Genomic DNA, 23922 nt, shown 5'->3' with positions numbered 1-23922 from the left:
TGCCATAAAGGTGTTCCAGAATAAAAGAGACTTTTAGACATATCAGAAATACAGTGCATGATCCTTGTTTGAAACTAGGTTTTGTTTATAAAGCTGTAAAGGAGGTTTTCAGAGCATTTAGAAATAGTTGAATCTGAACTGGGTATTTGGTTCTATTAGGGAACTAATTTTAACTTTCTCAAATGCAACAGTGGTACAATGATAGTGTAAAAGATTGCACTTTGTTTTAAAAGATGAAAATTTGAAAATTTTAGTTGTGAATCGATGTGATATCTCTTGTTTGCAAATGGTTTATAAAAATGAACACACATTTATATTGATAGATGACACAAACATGTTAGGTTTTGAAAGTTGTGTTATTGGTATTTATTTTACCATTAAAACTCTAAGTATGTTTGATATTTTGCAGTTAATGGCAAAATCAAGATAGTAGCTAATGCTGGTGACTGGTATTCTTATGATCTGTAGATGTGGAATCAAATTGACATAACTTTTATGGAGAACAGTCTTTTATGTATTAAGAATTAAAATATATAGGGGCGCCTGGGTGGCTCAGTCAGTTGGGCGTCCGACTTTGGCTCAGGTCATGATCTCGCGGTCCATGAGTTTGAGCCCTGCGTCAGGCTCTGTGCTGACAGCTCAGAGCCTGGAGCCTGTCTCCGATTCTGTGTCTCCCTCTCTCTCTCTGACCTTCCCCCATTCATGCTCTGTCTCTCTCTCTGTCTCAAAAATGAATAAATGTTAAAAAAAAATTTTAAAAATTAAAATATATAGAATCTTTACTGAGCAGTTCCATTTCTCAGTATTTTTGTCCTTAGCTGATAAGCAGTGCATTGCAAAAGGATGCAGGGATGGCCTTTGCAATGTTACTTCTATTCCATTATTATGCAAAACCAGAAAGAACCTAACTTCAATTAGTAAAGGACAGTTAAATATATTACGGTGCATCAATACAGCAATACTATCTAGTCATTAAAAATGATTAATATAAATCCATATTCATTGACTTAGAGGTTCCATTACATATACTGAGTTTAAAAGGTGGATTATAAAACAGAAGGGGTAGTGAGGGGAATAGGTGTCTTGTCATTGTGGTGACCATAAATACTAACATTTGCGTTGGTCCATTTTGCTGTTTTGAGCAAACCATACCTCAGCTGTTTTTAAATTTTTTTTAACGTTTATTTATTTTTGAGACAGAGAGAGACAGAGCATGAATGGGGGAGGGTCAGAGAGAGGGAGACACAGAATCCGAAACAGGCTCCAGGCTCTGAGCAGTCAGCACAGAGCCTGATGCGGGGCTCGAACTCACAGACCGTGAGATCATGACCTGAGCCAAAGTCGGACGCTTAACCGACTGAGCCACCCAGGCGCCCCTCCTCAGCTGTTTTTAATGAAGTCATCTAGATCATGTGCATTTTTTTACAGAGAAGAAAGAAAAGATAAATTATGTCTTATTTGCTTATACAACCAACATTTACTGAGTTGGTTAGGCACTCTACTTCTGTTTTCTCATTGTGTAGTACAAGTGTTGAAGTAGATGTTCTCTAGGATCCAACACTAATATCTGATTAATGTAATGATGACTGAGTAACATTCATTTAATGTTTACTGAAAATGACTAGTTCTCCAAGCCAGGGACTGCACCAGGTACCAGAATACCCTTCCCATAGCCCCATCCCAGCTTCCCTCACCACCGCAGGGTTGCTGCCACATGTCACTATCACATGGACACTCTCCTTGCACCCTCCACTTCCATCCCACCACACCTGTCTGTTTCATTTTTCTCCAGTCACTTTTCAACATTTCACACAATATGCAGATTATTTCTTTTCTATTGTATGTGTTTTCCCAAAAGAATATTAGCTCCATAGAGCAGGGATTTGTTGGCTTTCAAGGTGGAAAATTCCCCCATGCCTCAAAAATTGCCAGGCACCTGCAGGCACTCTCTTGATATTTACTGTAAGAATTATTTTTTTTCTAAGAAGATGTTTCTAAAACTTTTCTGATCATATTGTTTACACAACTATAAAAGGGTAGACTATCATCCTGTATTACCAGGGCCAAGAAATTCTGGGACATACCCTTTCCTGGGGCTGTCACATTCACTACTTTTCTTCAAATTTGATCTCACATAGAATTTTTCAAATAATAGAGATATAAAAACGCTGAGAATCTGTAGAGAAGAGTACAGTTCTTTTCTAATTACAGCTTTTCACAGGGTTATTTAATTCTGTCATCCTTTTCATGTTTCCATTTTTATTATTGCCAAGTTGGTTTCAAAACCTATGGATTTCAGTTGCATCCTTTCATGTGGTATAAGAATATTGTGTTCTCCTTAGGCTAACCACATTTAGCAGAAGTCGTTGTCATGTATTAGTATTTATCAGTGTAATTTTCAGTGAAAATTGTGAAATTTTTAGAAATCATGAAAAATTATGGTTTCAAACTAGTTTCATTGGCATTGTCAGAAAGAAACTCTACAACCTTGGCATTGCCTACCATGTGGGCACAGACTCTTCACTTTTGTTCATATATGTGTCCTCAATGGGCGGGCAAGCCAGCCAGACTTCTTAACAGTCTTAGCAAATGTTATGATAACAACAACAACAACAGCACAATTAAGAAATGTAACAAGCAGCTACATCATTTTTGGCTTGTTTGGATTTAATAGCCAGAATATGAATATGTATTCATCTTTCATCTTTCTAGAACTGTTTTTCTGCCAGCCACACAGTTTGACTTCTATGATGAAGTTGAAGATTTTGGTTTTTTTTTTAAATCATTGTTATTTTTTTTTACAGATAGTTATTTATTTACTTAAGTGAGCTCTATACCCAACATGGGGCTTGAACTCAAGACCCTGAGATCAAGAGCTGGGTGCTCTCCCAACTGAGCCAGCCAGGCACCCCGTGAAGTTGAAGATTTTGAAAACACAAGTCAGTTTTGTGTTTATAATGTCAAAGAATTAATGTAAAATTCAATTGATAACAAAAATGGGAAGAGTTTACATACTACTAGAAATGAATCAGAGCAAGATGCTAATGAGATTTAAAAACTGTACAAAAGGATATAGACCCATCGCAATGGACAGTGGTGTAAATTAATGCTACCTATAAGACCACCATTGTATATGCAAAAAAACAATAAAGTTATAAAGAAATTCTATGAAAATGTACTTTCAACTGAAGTCAATTTCAAATGAAAACTTACTCTGGAGTTAGATTTAAAACTTGGACAGGTACTTTGCAAGAATGAGGTTAAAAATGAATGTATTTGTGTTGGGAGAGATTTTTGATTCGTTGGACATAGACTGTCTTGTTTCAGGTCCATTTGACCAATATTTCAATGGCTGTGCTAAGTATGCCTGAAGCATAGTGCATGATTCCTGCTGTCAAGGAAATTACACAATAATTATAATAATGGGGAGGGAAGTATAGACACATCACTACAAGGCAAAGCACTGTGTCATGAATACCAGAAAGGGGGAGAGCAAAACTCAAAAGAGGCTTAAGGAGGGAGAAGCCAGAGCATTTGTGGGAGAGGTTTTGTTATAGACCTTAGAAGATGGGTTATTACCGCAAAAGATGGGGATGGCATAGGGAAAGGCTTATAGCTGAGAACATTTCTGTAGCCTGTGAGTAAACTATTGTCTCCCCTTTGTGTTCATATGGAACCCCATGCACACATGTATTGTAGCATTTATTATAATTGATTATAATGGTTTCTTTATCTCTCTCATTAGACCGTACTTTCCTGAAGGACAGTTACAATCCTCAAAATTTGCAGATGCTGTATTTGTGAGTTCATATCCCTGCTGAAATTTATTTGTAACGCCCAAAGCAATACTTAACAGCCCTTTCGCATGTGCAGAGCAGGGAAAAATCTGAGTCACCTCATGCAGCTGTCCAGCTGATGCTGAACAAAGCCAGGCTCTGCCTTCTTGTTTCAGCTTTCATACTATAAACAAGTGTCCTTTTTTACAGCCTGTATAGTGCCACATTTTCACACTTCTGTGTTTTGAGTCGGTTATTTTGCTGTTTCAAATGGCCCCTAAGCAGAGTGCTGAAGAGCTATCCAGTCTGATGTTCCCAAGTGCAAGAAGGTTGTGATGTGCCTTACAGACAAAATATGTGTTAGGTAGGAATTGCTCAGGATGAACTGCAGTGCTGCTGGCCATAGGTGGGTCCAGTGTTAATGAATCAACAGTATATATTAAATAAGGTGATTTACATAGACACACACATAAAACATGGTTATAGATTGATCTGTTGATAAATATGTTCTGACCAAACGCTGTCAGGAAGAAAATTTTGTGTTTCCCCCAAGACCAGTGGTTCAGTATTTACTAATCTCCCGTTTTTAGTGACTTTATAGAACATAAATACCCCATGTAATGAGAATTAACTGTATCTGTTATTTCTGTATGCTGAGCACTTAGTGTTTAGTAGATGGCCCAAGAGTTTATGAGCAAATGCCTGAATACAGGGAATTGGGAGGAATAAATCAGCTCATTGGAATGTTAAAGACTGAGTTCAGGAGTCAGGGTTTTTTTTAATTTAAATTTTATTTAGTTAACATACAGTGCAATACTGGTTTCAGGTATAGAATTCAGTGATTCATTACTTATATAAACACTCAGTGCTCATCACAACAAGTGCCCTCCTTAGTACCCATCACCCATTTAGCCCATCTGCCACCCACCTCCCCTCATCAACCCTGTTTTTTCTCTATCATTAAGAGTTTCTTGTGGTTTGTTTCCCTCTCTCCTCTCCCCTTCCCCCCATATGTTCATCTGTTTTATTTCTTAAATTCCAAATATTAGTGAAATCATAGGGTATTTGTCTTTCTCTGATTTACTTACTTCGCTTAGCATAATACATTTTAGCTCCATCCATGTCATTACAAATAGTAAGATATTCTTTTTGATGGCTGAATAATATTCCAGTGTGTGTGGGGGGGTACATCTTCTTTATCCTTTCATCAGTTGATGAACATTTGGGCTCTCTACATAGTTTGGCTATTGTAGATAATGCTGCTATAAACATTGGGGTGCATGTACCCCTTTGAATCTATATTTCTGTATTCTTTGGTTAAATACCTAGTAGTGCAATTTCTGGATCATAGGGCAGTTCTATTTTTAGTTTCTTGAGGAACCTCCATACTCTTCTCCAGAGCGGCTGTACCAGTTTGCATTCCCACCAGCAGTGCAAGAGGATTCCCCTCTCTCCACATTCTTGCCAACAAATGTTGTTTCTTGTGTTGTTAATTTTAGCCATCCTAACAGGTGGTATCCCATCATGGTTTTGATTTGGTTTTTTTTCCTGATAATGAGTGATGTTGAGCATCTTTTCATGTGTCTTTTGGCCATCTGGATATCTTATCTGCAAAAGTGTCTGTTCATGTCTTCAGCCTATTTCTTAACTGGGCTATTTGCTTTTTGGGTGTTGAGTTTGATCAGTTCTTTAGAGAGTTTGGATACCAACCCTTCATCACATGTGTCACCTTGCAAATATATTTTCCCTTGGTAGGCTACCTTTTACTTTTGTTGATTGTTTACTTTGCTGTGCAGAAGCTTTTTATCTTGAGGTCCCAATAGTTCATGTTTGCTTTTGTTTCCCTTGCCTTTGGTCACATGTCTAGTAAGAATTACTGTGGCCAAGGTCAAAGATGTTGCTGCCTGCATTCTCCTCTAGGATTTTGATGGTTTCCTGTATCACATTTAGGTCTTTTCATCCATTTTGAATTTTTTTTTGTATATGATATAAGAGTGGTCCAGTTTCAGTCTTCTGCATGTCTCCATCTAGTTTTCCTAGCACCATTTGTTGAAGAGACTGTCTTTTTTGCATTGGATATTCTTTCCTGCTTTGTCAAGATTAGTTGGCCACAGGGGTGCCTGGGTGGGTCAGTCGGTTAAACGTCCGACTTCAGCTCAGGTCATGATCTCGTCGTCCGTGAGTTTGAGCCCCGTGTCGGGCTCTGTGCTGACCGCTCAGAGCCTGGAGCCTGTTTCAGATTCTGTGTTTCCCTCTCTCTCTGACCCTCCCCCATTCATGCTCTGTCTCTCTCTGTCTCAAAAATAAATAAACGTTAAAAAAATTAAAAAAAAAAAAGGTTAGTTGACCACATAGTTGTGGGTCCATTTCTGGGTTCTCTATTCTGTTCTATTGATCTATGTGTCTGTTTTTGTTCCAGTACCATACTGTCTGATGAGTATAGCTTTGTAATATAGCTTGAAGTCTGGAATCCTGATGCCTCCAGTTTTGTTTTTCTTTTTCAGGACTGCTTTGGCAATTCAGGGTCTTTCGTGGTTCTATACAAATTTTAGGATTGTTTGTTCTAGCTCTGTGAAAGATGCTGGTGGTATTTTGATAGGGATTGCATTAAATGAGTAGATTGCTTTGGGTAGTATACACATTTTGACTATGTTCTTCCAGTCCACGAACATGGAATGCTTGTTCATTTTTTTGTGTCCTCTTCAGTTTCTTTCATAAGTGTTCTATAGTTTTCAGAGTATAGGCCTTTCACCTCTTTAGTTAGGTTTATTCCTAGGTATCTTATTGGTTTTGGTGAGGAATCAAGATTTTACTACCATACGGGCAATAGGAAACCATTGCAAAGTTTCTCCTGGGAGTGCACACATTTATTGAATATGCTAGGTGGTGTGATGGCAGAATGAATATCCCTGAGGCCCTGCTCTCCAGGAGCTATTACAGAAGCTCCAGAAGCTCCCTTAGGAAGATTAATGTCACAGGAATTTATAGGCTGGATGGACCTGACAGAAATTGAAGCCCCCAAATCAAGGGTGCAACTACAATAGCCATCCTGATGTGAGGTGGTAAAGACCAGAATTAGGGTGTTGGCAGGAGGAGCAGGGATGTAAGGGGCAGATACTTGGGTTATCATGAAGTAAAAGTCATCAGTAAATAACTTGAAACAGAGAATAAGGAAAATGGAAAGGACAAAGTTAAACCCTGAAGTTTGCTACCCCCTGACTTTGTTAGCTCCTATATTTATAAATGTGATTCAATCATGTTTTCCTCATCTAAGGTTATTATTCTGTGCTGTGCTGAGTCTTTTAAGGCATCAGTTAATGGGGTCACAATCCTCAGCCCTTACAACTACGCAGCCACTGAGTTGCCTAAGGCTTCAGGTAATGGTTGGGGACAATAGATCTAGCTTTACAATTAATAGTGAATTTTAATAGTTAATTGTGAAATTTTTCCTGGGGGGCCCACACTGAATCCCTCCTTTAAGAAAACCTGGGGATGCATGGGGTGCTCAGCTGGGCATCCGACTTCGACTCAGGTCATGATCTCACAGTGAGTTCAAGCCGCACATCAGGCTCTCTGCTGTCACTGTCAGTACAGAGCCTGCTTCGGACCCTCTGTCTCCATCCCTCTCTGCCCATCCCCTGCTCCATGAGCTCTCTCTCAAAAATAAATAAACATTAAAAAAAAAACCTGGAAAGGTGTGTCATGCAAATGACTTGTGCTGTATGTCAAGTTATGTCCAGCACTGTACAGTTAAATATTACTAATGCAAGTTTTACTGCTACATTTACAAGAGGGCAGGACAGACTTATCGTTCATTGAGAAATTGCATGTGAATAAATACAGAGACCCAAGGATCAGCAACAATTATGCTTTCAGTGGTATATGTAAAGCAGTAAGATTGTTTAACTTTGTAAAGTAAATCTTTCATTGTGAAGTGCTCAGTCTCTTTACGTTTTCCATCAGTTGAGAAATCAAACTTTTTCCGTCAGCAGAAAACTGACAGCTATTGACAGAAAGCTTTAGGTTTAGAAAGCTGAAGTTAAACTTTGTGTTAAAATACTTTCTCAATGTGCATTTTTCTTACTACAAGTCATTCTCTAAGGAGACAATTTATGTCTTACTATAAGCTACTTGCATTAACAATTATTTTATAAGGTTATGCAAAACTGATCTCATACTTGGACCCTTTGGAGTGATACATTTTTCCCCCTGGCAAACTCATCTCAGATAATCAAGAAATGTAGTCGTCTTTATGTCAACTTTCAAAAAAGAATTTGAATGGCATTCTAAGCTGGTAGTATTTATTCTGTCTGGGGCTAAATACTACATGTGTTTAACTCAACTTGAGATTAAAAATCAAAGGAGTTTTGATGTTTTTTTATCTTTTTTCATCTGCGTTGAGTTTAACGCATCTTTCCGAACAAAGCCATGTTTGTTGAGGATATTAAGTTTTGTTTGGCCACCTTCTCAACTGCAAGTACTCAATGGACCTTAATGCAAGGTTATGCTCCCTGGACTGATTGATATATAAACAGAAGACAGATGGTGTAGAGATGACTCTGATGATAATTCATTTTTCAGCTAGTCATGAAGATATTTTGATTACAGTGTGTTTAAGTAATTATAACACAGTCTGCAATGTTAGTCTTGCTGGGAAGGAACCACATGGAAAACAAGTTACGTGTTATCCGTGCCTAACAAAGGGTGCACTGTGGTGTAATGATTTTAATTCCTAATGCTAGATTAGGACTGGAGGAGTTTAAAATATGTCATACGGTAAGGTAAGTCAATTAAACATAGACCAAATAAAAAAGGTAACTTCACAGTTTTGAGGCATAAATATTTGTTTTGGAAAGTATATAGATGTTACTATATGAAAGAAACCAGTATTTTGACATTTAGGTAACAGTCTGTGTACTGCTAATTAAAAAATTACATGGCTTGATTTTGAGTTTATGTGAATCATAATTATCATGGAGCTTGCTTTCTGTGTCATGAATTTAAAACCGAAATCCACACTGACAGTTCAGCAGCATGTTATATTCCTGCTATTGTTAAACTTTTGGGGAAAAAAATCTAAGCAAAATGTTAAAAGGAGAAAAGTAGAGTTGTGTGGATAGAAAGGCCATTTAAGTTTTCATTTTCAGATATTAATTAAAATTTATTCTTCTGTTTTTGGCTTCACAAATAGGATAATTGATCGCTTAGATGGAGTTCGTTTGTTGTGGTCCCTTCTGAAGAATCCTCACCCGGAAGTGAAGGCCAGTGCAGCATGGGCCCTCTGTCCCTGCATCCAAAACACTAAGGTAAGAACAGACTGCAAATCAGCCCATTCTAAAATATCTAATACTGTATTGAATAATGTCATCACAGGTCACTAGTTACTTTCAACTTAATTTTGGTCCAACTTATCTGGTAGAAAAGTGCTGAATGTTTGTGCCATATGAGCAATGCCTTTTCCTGGTTAGTTTTTAAATGCCAAATCAAACTAGGCTTAGGTGGCAGTGCTTACCAACTTCTGCCTGGTTGGTGCAATTGAAACAGGTACCCCAGGGGCACTGGGTGGCTCAGGTAAGTGTCCGACTTCAGCTCAGGTCATGATCTCACAGCTTGTAGGTTCGAGCCCCGCATCGGGCGCTGTGCTGACCACTCAGAGCTTGGAGCTGCTTCAAATTCTGTGTCTCCCTCTCTCTCTGCTCCTCCCCCACTCTGTCTCTCTCTCAAAAATAAATAAACGTTAAAAAAGAAAAAGAAAAAGGTACCCCAGGTAAAATCAAGGGGAAGAAAAGTTGACTGTTCTTATCTCTTGGGTGATAAGAAAATTGCCTGTGTTTACCTGCTACTTTAAGAAGCATAAAATTGCTTCTATCTTATTTATATAGCCTGAAATATGACAGTGAAAGATCACTAAGTTCTTTGTTACCTTGAAAAAGTCAAATAATTCCATGAATTCCACTTTTCTTAGCTGTCAGTAAATACTGGATATAAAGCCCAAAAATAAAATTTTTATAAGACAAAAAAAAAAAAAAAAAAGACTGAAAGTTTCTGAAGTCTTTTAGCTCTTCATTTGTAAATTTTATTATTTTCTTTAAAGATCCCTTTTCAGCCTATTTCTATTATCTTAAATTTTTTTCTATAGATTTAGAGATTGCCTTTTCAGTTCCTGGTTGCTAGAGATGTTTTTCTCTGTTGAATATTTTTATCTAAAGGATTTTATTCCTGTAATAAATCTAACATGACTCTGAATATCATCCTAAATATTTGTGACTAGCAATAATCTTTTGTAAAAAGTGAATTGTGGTGTGTACTAATAATAGAAGGAGACCTGTTACAAACTGGTCAATAGAACTATTTTTTTTATAGCACGGACACCTCAAGTGTCAACCTACAGGAAAATGGACAACAGGATGATACTATGGTCATACTGTATCATACAGAGCAGCAGTAGAAAAGGAATGTATTTCAGTAATGGATTCATCAGTATCAGCACACCTCATAAACATATTGCACAAAAAAACCCCAACTTTCAGAAGTAGATACACAATGTAATTCCTATTCTATAAGGTCCAAAGAAAAATTTTAAATGCAAAATTTAAATACTATTTAAGGAGCAAGGAAGAACCTACTGAGGAAATACCACTACCTATCTTTGAAGGATATCCTTATCAGTTACCTGAACTAATCAGCCCAGTCCTTCACTTATAAATATGAACAACTAAGGATCACCAAATATTTAAGGAAGACTAATGGTACTTAAGACAAGCCAGTACTAAAAAGCAGAGTTAACTTCAGAGGAAACAGAGATAATGTAAGGAACAGACTATAACATGAAATTTTAAAAATTTATATCCTCAGAATGAGCAAAAAATTTAGATCCTCAGAATGACCCAAGGGGAATAAATACTATACCTAAAAAGGCTGTTATTAAAAAAAAAAGATACATTTATAGATTAACAAAGGCTTTTGGAAATTAAAAACATTTGAGAAAACAATAAATTTAATAGAAGAGACAAATATTAGGTATGACTGAGTAGTTATCTGCAAGTTTAAGTCTACTAAATAATAATGTAAAGTAAAAGTAAGAAGAAAATAGCACAAGAAAATACATGAAAGGAAAGAGAGCAGTGGAAGGCTAGAAAAAATCATCATTAAAAAAAGGGAAGCATCTGTAAATCGAGGAGTTGAAGAAAGATTCTAGTCTTCAGTTTGAGAAGATGCACTTAGTGCCAAGCAGAAAATACAAAGAGAACTATCTATACCTAGACACAAACTCAAATACGGTGTTTCCAGAAATTAGAGGAAAGGAAAAAATTATATAAGAATAAGGATCACACCAGTATTAGACTCAAAATTGTTCACAATAAATTGTAAAAGAAAATGGAACAAATCCTCTACTGTCTTTAGAGGAAGGTATTTTTATCCTGGAATCTATATCCTATAAAAACTAGCATTCAAGTGAGTGTGGAGTAAGAACAGAATAAAGACATTTTTCTTTTAGAAATGTCAAGACTCAGGAAGCTTATTCTCCATAAACCTTCTCTGAAAAAATAAAAATAAAAAACTTTAGACTATGTTCCAGCAAAACAAAAGACTCTAAGCAGGAGAATAACATTAGTTATAGATACAATAATAAGCAAATAACTCACTGGAATTGAGTTAAATATAAATTTGTGTTGATAATATGGCTTTCAAATTTTATAAAGTTTTTAAAAAAGAATTTCTTTAAAATAAAGAAATGACATAAAGTAAAATAAAAGCAGACAGTATAATCACAGTAACAATCTGAATTTAAACTACCAGATGATTCCAAAAACATGTTACATAGTATAAAGTAATAGGTAAACACATAATAAAGGTCTTTACTTTTCCTGGAGAAGGATGTTATAGATACTGGTTCATTCTCAATCATCATCAAAAATAAAATCTTATTTAAATATACAGTTTAATTTTGTTTCATCGATGAGATGCCATTGTGTATATAGATACAAAATGAACATAGTGCTATTATTATGTGTAAATTGTGTCGTTTATTCTTGTGGATTTTTAACTCCAAATCTGCCTATTTATCTATCGCTAGCTGTAAAAAGACAAAGACATTCTGTAAGAGACATTTTAGTATTTTCATTTTTATTATTCCTGCCTAGGATTTTTTTTTTTAAGACAAAGTGAGAGCAGGGGAGAGGCAGTGAGAAAGGGAGAGAGAGTATCCCAAACCGGCTCTGCACTGTCAGTGTGGAGCCCGATGCAAGGCTCGAAGCCAAGAGTTAGATGCTCAACCAACTGAGCCACCCAGGCACCCCCTGTCCTGGATATCTGTCCTGAATATCTGACTGGTCTCCTGTGCTAGCAACCTAAACTGAACCATAGTCAGACACAACCCAACATGTTTGTCTTTCAGCCCTTGGCCCCAGGGCCTAGACTGGATCCAAGTCTCCGTAAAGAGTTCCTACTTGTTCACCTCTGTTGAATCTTACCTGCCCTCTGCACATTCTCTACTGCTACTACCTTAGTGTCTTTGAATTTTTCTTAAGAAGAGGACACCTCGGCCCCCATCTTATCACTCCTGATAGAAAACAGACGCATGATCTCTGCTTGTTCACTACTCTTTTTTTTTTAATGTTTATTTTTGAGAGAGAAAGACAGTACAAGTGGGGGAGAGGCAGAGAGAGAGAGGGAGACACAGAATCCAAAGCAGGCTCCAGGCTCTGAGCCTTCAGCACAGAGCCCGACGTGGAGCTCAAACTCACAACCTGTGAGATCATGACCTGAGCCAAAGTCAGACACTTAACCAACTGAGCCACCCAGGCGCCCTGATTGGTTCACTACTCTTACCAATAACTACACTCTTCTGTATGCATTATCATTTAGGTAACATGAACATTTGAAGAATTTTAAACAAGGAAGTGATGTGAGCTTATTGGTTAATTAGAAAATATGAGTGGGTGACTAATTAGGCTATTGCAGTGGTTCAGGTGGAAGCAGTTAGAATCTGACCTAACACAGTGCCAATGTGGGCAAACAGAAAGAGTCAATATAAGAAATAATTGTGAAGCAGAATCAGAAATTGGTGTATGATTGGATGTTGGCTGCGAGAAGGAGATCAAGAGAGAGTTTGAGGGGTTTTTTGTTTGTTTTTATATTTTAACTTTGTCAACTAAGAACTAGTAACTTTAAAAACATGAGAACGTGATTTGAGGAAAAGATGGCAGATTTGTTTTCATCTAGATAGAGTTAGCCAGTCACTTGAGTATATGAATCTGGGTGTCTGGAGAAAACTCAGGACCAGAGATGGATGGATATGTGAGAATCATCAACATACCAGAGGTAGCTGAAGTCTGAAGGGTAGAGGACAGGCAGACGGTGTGGAATAAGGGAAGAAGGGTAATGATGAAGAGGAGTCATAGAAGAAGACTAAGGAGTGATAGGTAATAATCAAGAGAGGGTTGGGGCGCCTGGGTGGCTCAGTCGGTTGAGCATCTGACTTTGGCTCAGGTCATGATCTCGCGGTTCGTGAGTTCGAGCCCCTCGTCGGGCTCTGTGCTGACAGCTCAGAGCCTGGAGCCTGCTTCCGATTCTGTGTCCCCCTTTCTCTCCGCCCTACCCCTGCTTGTGCTCTGTCCCTGTCTTTCAAAAATGAATAAACATTAAAAAAAAAAAAAAAGAGAGGGTGACAAGAAAGCCAAAAAAGGAAACACATTCAAGAAAGGGGGGAGCATGTTCAATAATATCATTTGCCCCTAGGAGGTTATTTACCTTTGAAAACCAAAACAAGTATGAAAAAATATGAAAAAGTAAGTGATCATTGTTCATAGACATTTTAATTGAGAACAGAGAATTTAAGTCAAATGGCAATGGGGTAAGAAATAAGGGGAGAAATAGATGTAAAGATAATTAATAGTTCTTTCTAGAAGTTTAGCTGTTAAGAGAAGGAGACAGTATGAAGGTTAGAAGACACCTAAAGGAATGATTAGTATAGGAAAGGTATGAGAGGGAGGGAGAGGGTGTGTGTGTAGCAGATATGGAAGGGAAGAAGGAGGAGAGGGAAGGGAAGGAGAAGGGAAGGGAAGGGAAGGAGAAGGGAAGGGAAGGAAGAGGGAAGTGAAGGAAAGAAAGGGAAGGGAAGGAAAGGGAGGGAGGCATGAAGCAAGGAAGGAAGGAAAGCTCTCACTGTTCCTTAATCTTATAAAGCATCATCACTGAATTCAGAAGTGAGAAAAATATCAAAAGAATCTGAATTAATACACTGATGTGAATTTTAAAAAAATGAAGTCAGACTTTTCCTAATTGACAATAAGTAAAATTTGGCTGATTATTTCAACAATGAAGACTGGTTTTCTGATTAGGTAATACAGAAGATATATCCATAAAGTAAACTAACTAAATATTCAGAGTCAAAATTTTGATGGCATATATGTAAGACAACATATCTTCTATGATTAAATTTATGATGAACATTTTTAGATATCAATTTGAAATAGATGAGGAGGATACATATGTTTTCAAAAATGTATTTGGATTTGTGAGCAAAAATTTTGAAGACTGTTGGTATAGTATACTGGTTTTGGCCCTTGAAATGAGAAAGAAGGAAATTTAGAACATCTTTCCTCAAGAAAATAGCCTGATTTGCAAGCCTTTTTTCTTTTTGAAAAATCCTATTTTCTAGGATCAGAAAGTGAATGAATATTACATGGGTCTCTTTCCTTGCATCTTTACAAAACAAAATTCATCTTCCCAAGGTAGAAGGATACCTCAGGGGTAGAGTATGAAAGAGGCCATGTGCTCAGAAAGGCAAAAGGAAGAAAGCACATTTATAATACTGAAAAAAATAGCATCTCATAATTTATACATATACCAATCAAACCATGGTTTAAGACCACTCTAATAGAACTTTCTATGATGATCAAAATGTACTCTTCAAATATGGTAAGCATTAGCCGCCTGTGGTAATTGAGCACTTGAAATGTGACTAGTAAGACTGAGAAACTGAGTTTTTAATTATATTAAGATTTAACTTCATTAAATCATTTAAATTAACCTTAATTAACTTAAATTTAAATAGCCACATGTAGCTAATGGCTGTTGTTTTGGATAGCCCAAGTCTAAGATATGCAAATAATGGAGGGTTGTTTTTTTAAGGCAACCGCTGCAAAGAGCTATAAACCTCAAGATTTACATGATTACCTATGGTTACATGCTTACTATGTAAAATATAGAAAGTAAATAAAAACAAGGAGCTTTATGAGTTTTTTCCCACAATTTAAAAAAAATGTTTTTTCATTAAAAACAAAAGCAAAGGAAAAATACTACCTGTAATTTCAGTACTCAGGGATAACCATCACTTAGTGTTAGATTGGGTTTTTTCCTTAACAATGGATTGCAAATATCTCTCTTGTTCTCTATATATGTCTTTTCATACCCCTGTCTAAGTCTTGGCTGTGTAGTATTTTGTTGTATGGCCATATCAAAATTTATTTATGCAATTAAATTTCCAATATTAAAGGAGAATGAGGTTAGTGAACAAAAAAAAATGTTAGAGCTTTTCTAAAATGGTCTTTTCACATAGAGAGAGAAAATAAAGTTACCTCTGATCCACTGGTAGAAACCTGAGCATAGTTTCCCAGGGCTTAATCCATAGTTTCCATTAAATAGTTAAAAAGTATAGCCCCACAAAAAAAGACACCACAAAAAAAGAGAACAACAGGCCAATATCTCTTATGAATATAGATGTCAAAATCCACAATAAAATATTAGCAAACTGAATCCAACAATGAATTTTTAAAAACCATTCACCACAATCAAGTAGGATTTTTTTCTTGAGATGCAAGCATGGTTTAATATTTGCAAAACGATCCATGATATGTCACATGAATAAGAGAAAAGAAAAAACCATATTATCATTTCAATAGATGCTTTTTTTGCATTCAACAAAGTACAATATCCATTCATGATACAAACCATCTGCAAAGTAGGTCTAAACGGAACAGGTCTCAACATTATAAAGGCCTTATATGAAAAACCCACAGCCAACATCATACTCAAAGGTGAAACACTGAGCACTTTTCCACTAAGGTCCAGAACAAGACAAGGATGTGCACTCTCACCACTTTTATTCAACATAGTACTGGAAGTCCTAGCCACAGCAAGTAGACAACATAAAGGAATAAAAGGCATCCAAGTATGTAAGGGAGAAGTAAAACCCTCACTACTTGCAGATGACATGTTACTGTATAGAAAACTCTGAAGACTCCACCAAAAAATTACTATAACCGATAAATGAATTCAGTAAGGTTGCAGAATACAAAATCTGTGTACAGAAATCTGTTGCATTCCTATGCACTAATGATGAAGCAGCAGAAAGTGAAATTAAGAAAACAATCCCATTTACAACATAATAAAATAGTTAGGAATAAACTTAACCAAAGAGGTGAAAGACCTGTACTCTGAAAACTATAATACGCTAATGAAAGAAATTCAAGATGATGCAAAGAAATGGAAACACATTCTATGCTTATGGGTTGGAAGAACTAATATTGTTAAAATGCCTATAGTATCCAAAGCAGTCTACACATTTAATGCAATCCCTATCAAAATACCAACTACATTTTTCACAGAGCTAGAACAAACAATCCTAAAACTTGTATGGAACCACAAAACACCTTGAACAGCCAAAGCAATCTTGAAAAAGAAAATAAAACTAGAGCTATCACAATTCCAGATTTCAAGCTATATTACAAAGTGGCAGTAATTAAAACACTATGGTACTGGCACTAAAATAGACACATAGATCAATGGAATAGAACAGAAAACCCAAAAATAAACCCATGGACACAAGGTCAATTAATCTTTCATAAGGGAGGAATGAATATCCAATGGGAGAACGACAGTCTCTTCAATGAATCGTGTTGGGAAAACTGGATAGCCACAAGCAAAAGAATGAAAACTGGACCACTTACTTTCACCGTACACAAATATAAATTCAAAATGGATTAAAGAACCAAATGTGAGACAGGAAATCATAAAAGTTCTTGAAGAGAGCACAGGCAGTAATCTCTCTGACATTGGCTGTAGCAACATTTTTCTAGGTGTATCTCCTGAGGCAAGGGAAATAAAAGCAAAAATAAACTATTGGGACCATCAGAATAAAAAGTTTCTGCACAGGAAGGAAACAATCAATAAAACTTAAAGGCAACCTATGAACTGGGAGAAGATATTTGCAAATGGCATCTCTGATAAAGGTTTAGTATCTAAAATATATAAAGAACTGATATAACTCAATACCCAAAAACCAAACAATCCATTTAAAAAATGGGCAGAAGATATGGACATTTCTCGAAGACATACAAATGGCCAACAGACACACGAAAAGATGCTCAACATCACTCATCATCAGGGAAATGAAAATCAAAACTATAAACAGATACCACCTCATACCTGTCAGAATGACTAAAATCAAAAACAGGAAACAGCAGTTGCTGGTGAGGATGTGGAGAAAAAGGAACCCTTTTGCACTGTGGGTGGGAATGCAAACTGGTACAGCCATTGTGGAAAACTTTATGAATGTTCCTCAAAAAATTAAAAATAGAACAACCTTAAAATCCAGAAATGAGATTACTAGGTATTTACCCTCAAAATACGAAAACATTAATTCAAAGGGATACATGCACCCCTATTTACAATAGCCAAACTATTGAAAACAGACCAAATGTCCATCGATAGATGAATGGATAAAGAAAATGTGGTAGATTTAAACAATGTAATATTGTTCAGCCATAAAAAGAATAAAACCTTGCCATTTGCAACAAGGATGGAGCTAGACAGTATAATGCTTAGTGAAATAAGTGAATCAGGGAAAGACAGATGCCAATGATCTCACTCATAACTGGAATTTAAGAAATAAAACAAATGACCGAAGTAAAAATAGAGACAAACCAAGAAACAGACACTTCAGAACAAACTGATAATTACCGAAAAGGAGATGGGGCGGGGGGATGGAGAAAATAGAGGATGGGGATTGAAGAGTACGCTTATCAGGATAAAAAATAAATAAATGAAATGATATGATGGGGATTGAGGAAAGCACTTGCTGTATGAGCACCAGGTGTTGAATCACTATATTTTGCACCTGAAACTAACATTACATTGTATGTTAAGTAACTGGAATTTAACATTGAATCGCTGTATTTTGGAAGTGTTGAATCACTATAATTTGCACCTGACACTAACGTTACATTGTATGTTAAGTAACTGGAATTTAAATAAAAACTTAAAATGATTTCAAAAATAAACAAATAGATGATAACAAAAAACAGAAAAAGAAGTAGTATGGCCCCATAGATGAATTTGTCCACAGAGTTTCTACTTTAGTTAACACGGTCATCCCTAGAGATGTTTCCCTCTGGGACTCTCAATTCTTCATCCAGATTTATGTTGTAAAGCAGGTTGCATAGTACTTAGCTCTTTTCACACTAGACTGTCATTCTACTGTTTTCACCATAACCATCATTATTTATATGTGTAAACTATAGCCTTTCACATACATCATCTCAATTCACTGTGCAACCAATTATTTTTGCTTCTGAGGAGAAAGTCATCAGAGTATTTAATAACTTGCTCAAGATCACATAACTAGAGGTACAATATGAACCCCAGTTCTGCCCCCACATCCTGTGCTGTGGTTCCACCACAATACAGCTGCCACCCACATCAGCAAGCAAGTCTATACAGTTTTCATTTCATTTCCAAGAAGATTTTTCTGGGCGGTTCCTTTGTGAAGAAAAGCCCCAGAAAAATTGCTCCAGAAAATACGGGATTTCCCAAAAGTCTTAGGGCTGTTTTAAGCTTTAAGAACTTCAAAAATGTAGATACTGCAAACCTTTAAAAATATATCATTTAGTGTACCGCTTTAGAGGGGTATTTTAAAAATATCTTTGGTGTGCCAAAGACATTTTAAAAAAATCTATGGTGGGTACCATTGATTATGTTGATAATGGGAGGCACTGTGCATGTGCGTGGACAGGGTATGGGAAACCTCAGTACCTTTTGCTCAGTTTTGCTATGAACATAAAACTGCTCTAAATAATAGAGTATGTTTAAAGAAAGAAGCTTTAAAAATCTCTTGAAATTTTCATTATTTAACTTTCTCTAAGTTTTAGAAACTTTGAAGTAAAATTCTACCTTTAGCGTTTTGTTTCCATCAGTATTTGCCATCTTCAGTGAGAGAAACTAAAAAGTTAAAATTAAAAAAAATGTGCTTTTCATAGGTCACCTGGGTGGCTCAATCGGTTAGGCATCTGACTGGCTCAGGCCATGTTCTCATGATTGGTGAGTCGGAGCCCTGCATGGCGCTCTGTACTGACAGCTCGGAGCCTGGAGCCTGCTTCGGATTCTGTGTCTCCCATTCTCTCTCTCTGCCCCTGCCCTGCTCAGACCCTGCTCACACTCTGTCTCCCTCTTTCTCGAAAATAAATAAACATTTTAAAAAATTAAAAATTCACAAAAAAAGTGCTTTTCAAAAGTCACAAAAGAATTGAAAATGAAATGCATATCATCAAATTTTCAAATTTTGAAGCATTTCTACTTCTGAAATACAGTATAAGCCGCACTAAGACATTTGGGTCTTGCTGTATCTATTTTAGTAAGTTTTCGACAATGTTTTATATTTTATTGAGTAATCCTTTTCATGCTAAACCAATAATTCAAATCCATTAGTTGTTGATCTCTTTGGTTTTTCAATGCTTATGTCAATAATGAATCACAAATCAAGAACAGAAAAAGTTTTGTTTTGGTTTTGATCCCATTTTTAATCTATGACATAGTAATCTGAGGATTGAATCAGTTTTGGGTTTTTTTATGTTTCTTTTTGAGAGACGGAGAGAGTGCTCGTGTGTGTGAGGTGGGGAGGGGCAGAGAGAGAGGGGGTCAGAAGACCTGAAGTGGACCCTATGCTGACAGCACAGAGGTGGATGTGGAGCTCATGTTATCAGGAACCGCAAAATCATGACCTGAAACTAGCATTACATTTTATGTTAAGTAACTGGAATTTACTTGTTAAGTAACTTGGAATGCTGCTTAACTGACTGACCCACCCAGGCACCCCAGAATCAGTTGTTATCCCTGTTTCATCCATGTACTATACCCAAGCAGGTACAACATCTTCTATTACTTCCATTGGCTTCCTTGAAGTAAGTGTGAAAGACAGCCATTGCATATAAAATGATGCCTGAGAGGAGCATGTTGTAATATTAATAATTGGACTGGCTTTACACTTCTTAAGCATTTACATTTAAATTTTCATTTTGCCTTGAAGAGCTTTGTGACAATACATGCATATAATAAAATTAAAGGTTAAAATCAATATAATTAATATAATAGTAAAAGTTAGCAATGATTTAATTTAATCTCTAGGCATATCTTCACTATAACTTCATTAATTCAACATTATTTAGCACTGTTGGCCAAACCCTTTGGAGGTGCACATTACATTCTGTATGCCTTTTTAATATCATTGTAACAAAAATGTGTAACATTACTCAATTAAGTTTCCAGTGTTAAAATAGAGAATGAGGTTAAACAAAACAATTGAGCCTTTCTAGAATGTTCTTTCACATAGGGAGAGAAAATAAAGTTACCTCTGACCTATTGGTAGAAATTCAAACACAGTACCCCAGGGAAGTGTTTTATAATTCACATTGCATCATAGGTTAAAGGGTAGTGTTTTCCTTGGTGGTATGAAAAATAATAGTGCATTTTATAATCAACTGCCTTTTTGGATTAGCTGAAATATTATGCATAAAGATACATGTAAATGTCTGTATGCAAGGAGGTTATGTGTAGTTGGGACTTTTTTAGGGTCTCCTGTATTTGATGTCACCCTCGAAAACTTATCCCACTTGATTATATTCAATTTAGCATTTTCAAGTAGCAGTTTGGATATTCTGTTGTTTTTAGGTTTTCTAATAAGATTGTAAGTTCTGAAGGAAAGTAGAGGCAGGAAACATTTTTTGAAAATGATGGGTATCCAGCTTGCAGTAAAATAATGAACTAGAAGATATCTTGCCAGATATTTTGGTCCATTTTTCCCTCCTCCTTCCCCCCATTCAGGTAAGGTAATGACTGCACTTTCTAGGAAAAATTGCCTTTTATTTTGTAAGAAAGGATTTCCACATTTTTTTCGCATAAGATGTTTCGTAGGTCATTTAGGCTTATTAACTTCTGAATGATAGGATTTGGCACCATTTTGAAATAAAGGACTTCTTTGTCTGGATTAAGAGCACTGACAGAAATGCTGCAGAAATAAGCCATTGTCAATTATAGCTAAGAGCAACACAAATGGGAAGAAAGCATGAGCCAAGCCTCCAGACAAGTTATGGCAACCTCAGGGTCCCTGCCACGGCTGTGTGTCAGGCATCATGAAACCTAAGTGCACTCTGTATGAGTCCATGTGGAATGGATGTGGTGAAATGTCAACTGTTCAAAACAGATGTTATCCATTTTTTATATTTTTAACAGCATGTGTATGAGAACACATTTTCAGATCTATCTGCTAAGAAAATGAGATGTGAAAATTAGTTCTAGTGAATGTATTGCATCTTTTCTTATAAAGGAATATTTAAAGCTACCTATCAGTGAGTGAGCCAGGCAGCAAAGTACCAGAATCAGAGACTTTGGTAATGAACTGTGGGATTGTTGAGACAAAGATTCATCATGTAATTTTGCATTGTAGTGGCATTATAGTTGCTGTTAGATGCACAGAACAAATGGAATGTGAGATCTTTGAAATAAGGAGGGTTGACACTTTCACTGGTAGACCAGTGTCTCAATTAGAAGGCATAAAATTTTCCTTTGTTTTGAGAAGGTCAACATAAAATAGTTTTTGATAGCTGTGAGTGATAAGGAAAATGTGCCAAGTGAAAAAGATATGTTTTGCAAGCTTAATAACTATTTGTCCATTCTTTCTATGATTGGAAAATCACAATGTGAAATATGAATCTGCTTTATGCTCCTATACAAAACTTGAAAGAATAAGACAGAAAATAAGCATCTTCTGTTAGAAAACTACCCAATGTTCTTCAGTCTACCAAGAACTGAAGAACAGAAGGCTGACTGAAAGTGAACTAATCACAAAAAACTCATTGCATATTTTTCTAAGTAACTTTATTTAACAGTGCACCACTTTACGGTGAGTTTTTTGTGTTAGGCTTAAGGAAAGTTTGTTGTTGTTTTTTTCCAGTTAAGATTGCTAAAAAGAATAGAGATCCTAATGACCTCTGTCTACAGTGATGTTTATTTGGTAAATTTCATGAGCTGCAAGTATGGTTGCAGACAATTAAGTACTTTGTGAAAAGTGTGAGAGATTTGTAAATGGAAGTGAAAAGCTGTTCCTTTCAAGCTGAATGATCAAACACATTTTTGGAGAAAAACAGTGGTTGAACAGGTGTTCAGTATTACGAACTTGTAATGTAAAGAACGCAACAGCTGAGTCTGGCAAGAGTCCATACATTAAATTCTTTGTTCTTAAGAGGCAAAACTCTGTTGCAGAAAGTCAACTCAAATTTGTGCTCCATGAACAATAAGGTATTGAAAACTACAGAAACTCAAATAAAAAATATATCATTACATCGCTTCTAATCTCTTTCATGTCTTTTCCCAGCATAAGAATCATTTTCTTTCTTAAAATATCATTGCATTTTTCTGTTGTTCTTTTTTTTATTGTTGCAAGATAGTACTTGATTTTCTTAATTCTGTTTCTTTTCATTGATTTTAGAAAGTTTTAGTAAGAAAAAATAAAAGCTTAAATATGTTTGTATTTTTATAAGGCAATTTATATTAAAATTTTATATTATAACTACCACTTAGGAATTAGATAGGAAACAGGTAGTCTCGTTTTAGAATAAATACTCTGAATGTGTAGTAAGCCAATTATAGAACTAGGAAGAAAACTCAATTTGTCTTCCAAATCAGTAATACATCCATGAGATCATTTGGCCTTGTAACTTTTTAAACTTCATTTTGCCACTTGTTTAGAAAATACCATCTGGTTCTGAATTTTGATCTTGGAGAAAATAATCTCTAGTGATTTTGAAACAGTGGCCTAAGGATCTCCTCTAAACAGAGAAGCTAATCAGAGACATTTCAGAATGTTTCCTCAAAAGAGAAGAGAAAAAGTTCCTTTCTGTGAGGTTGGAATACATGCTTTGGCAATTTTAGCCAGGAATGTTGAGCACTGAGTGTGGACAAGGCCAATTTCTTGACTCCAGGTGTGACAGAACACAGCTGATCAAACAGGACAGGAATTTGACATCACTCTCTGTTTAACTTCAGCCGTCCAATGACCCATGCCCAATCAGGAAGCCAAAGAGAACCTGGAGAAGGCATGTGTAGGGGTATAGTTACATACTAAGAATACTGCCATAAACATGGTTTATGAGCTTTGATTTGGTCATGTTTGGGCCCTAGAATGTATAGTTGTCTAACAATATGCCAAAGAGGCTATGCAGTTTTTTAAAAAATCTAAAATCTCTTTTAAAACGTAATCCGTGTTTCTGTTCTGCCTCCCTATTTGGGGTCTGCTGTCATTTTTAAGTCACCAAATAGTTCAAAGTATACTCATCTGGCCCTCAGTTCCTAAAATCCTAAAAGACTAAAGTGAAATGTATTACAAGTATTTTTTTCTGCACGTCAGACTTTCAAGTGGGGACATGAAGCACAAAAACCGTAGTGAGGGTATTAAACAGCTTATCTTCAGACTATAGCCAGAAGGACCACCATGTAAGGTCAAATCCGTTGCTTTCACCTGGATTCCTCTCTGGCTCTGCTATTGCTCTCCTGTTCCATATGCCTTGCTTCTCAGACCCTACTCTGAAAACTGCTGCAACGCAGGTTGCTAGTCTAGGAAAGGGTAGAATTAACAGAGGTGTAATACACAAAAAGGAAAGTTACAACCAAAGGTGTAGCCTATTCTAAACCAATATGTACAAAATCATGCCAACAACTAGCTATTTATGAAACCACTTAACTATCTTATTTTGGAAGTGGAGTTATTAATTACCAGTTACTTTATTAAATTAATAACCTCATCCATTAAATTGATCTTATCATTATGTCCACCTCAGCCAAGAACTCCCAGGATCACACACTGTACTTTGTT

At 36.3% G+C, this 23922-nt stretch overlaps 1 protein-coding gene across 1 annotated transcript in view; it reads left to right on the top strand.

Annotated features, from left to right (window-relative positions):
* Positions 1–23922, top strand: part of ARMC4 (armadillo repeat containing 4) — a 188229-nt gene that overhangs the window by 93280 nt on the left and 71027 nt on the right. Inside the window, exon 17 of the mRNA XM_030322654.1 lies at positions 8968–9082. Within this exon, the coding sequence (XP_030178514.1) occupies positions 8968–9082 (115 nt within the window). The remainder of the gene's footprint in view (positions 1–8967; positions 9083–23922) is intronic.

The sequence above is a fragment of the Lynx canadensis genome, chromosome B4 (assembly GCF_007474595.2).
Source record: "Lynx canadensis isolate LIC74 chromosome B4, mLynCan4.pri.v2, whole genome shotgun sequence".
NCBI lineage: Eukaryota > Metazoa > Chordata > Mammalia > Carnivora > Felidae > Lynx > Lynx canadensis.
This window is presented reverse-complemented; position numbering and strand designations above follow the sequence as displayed.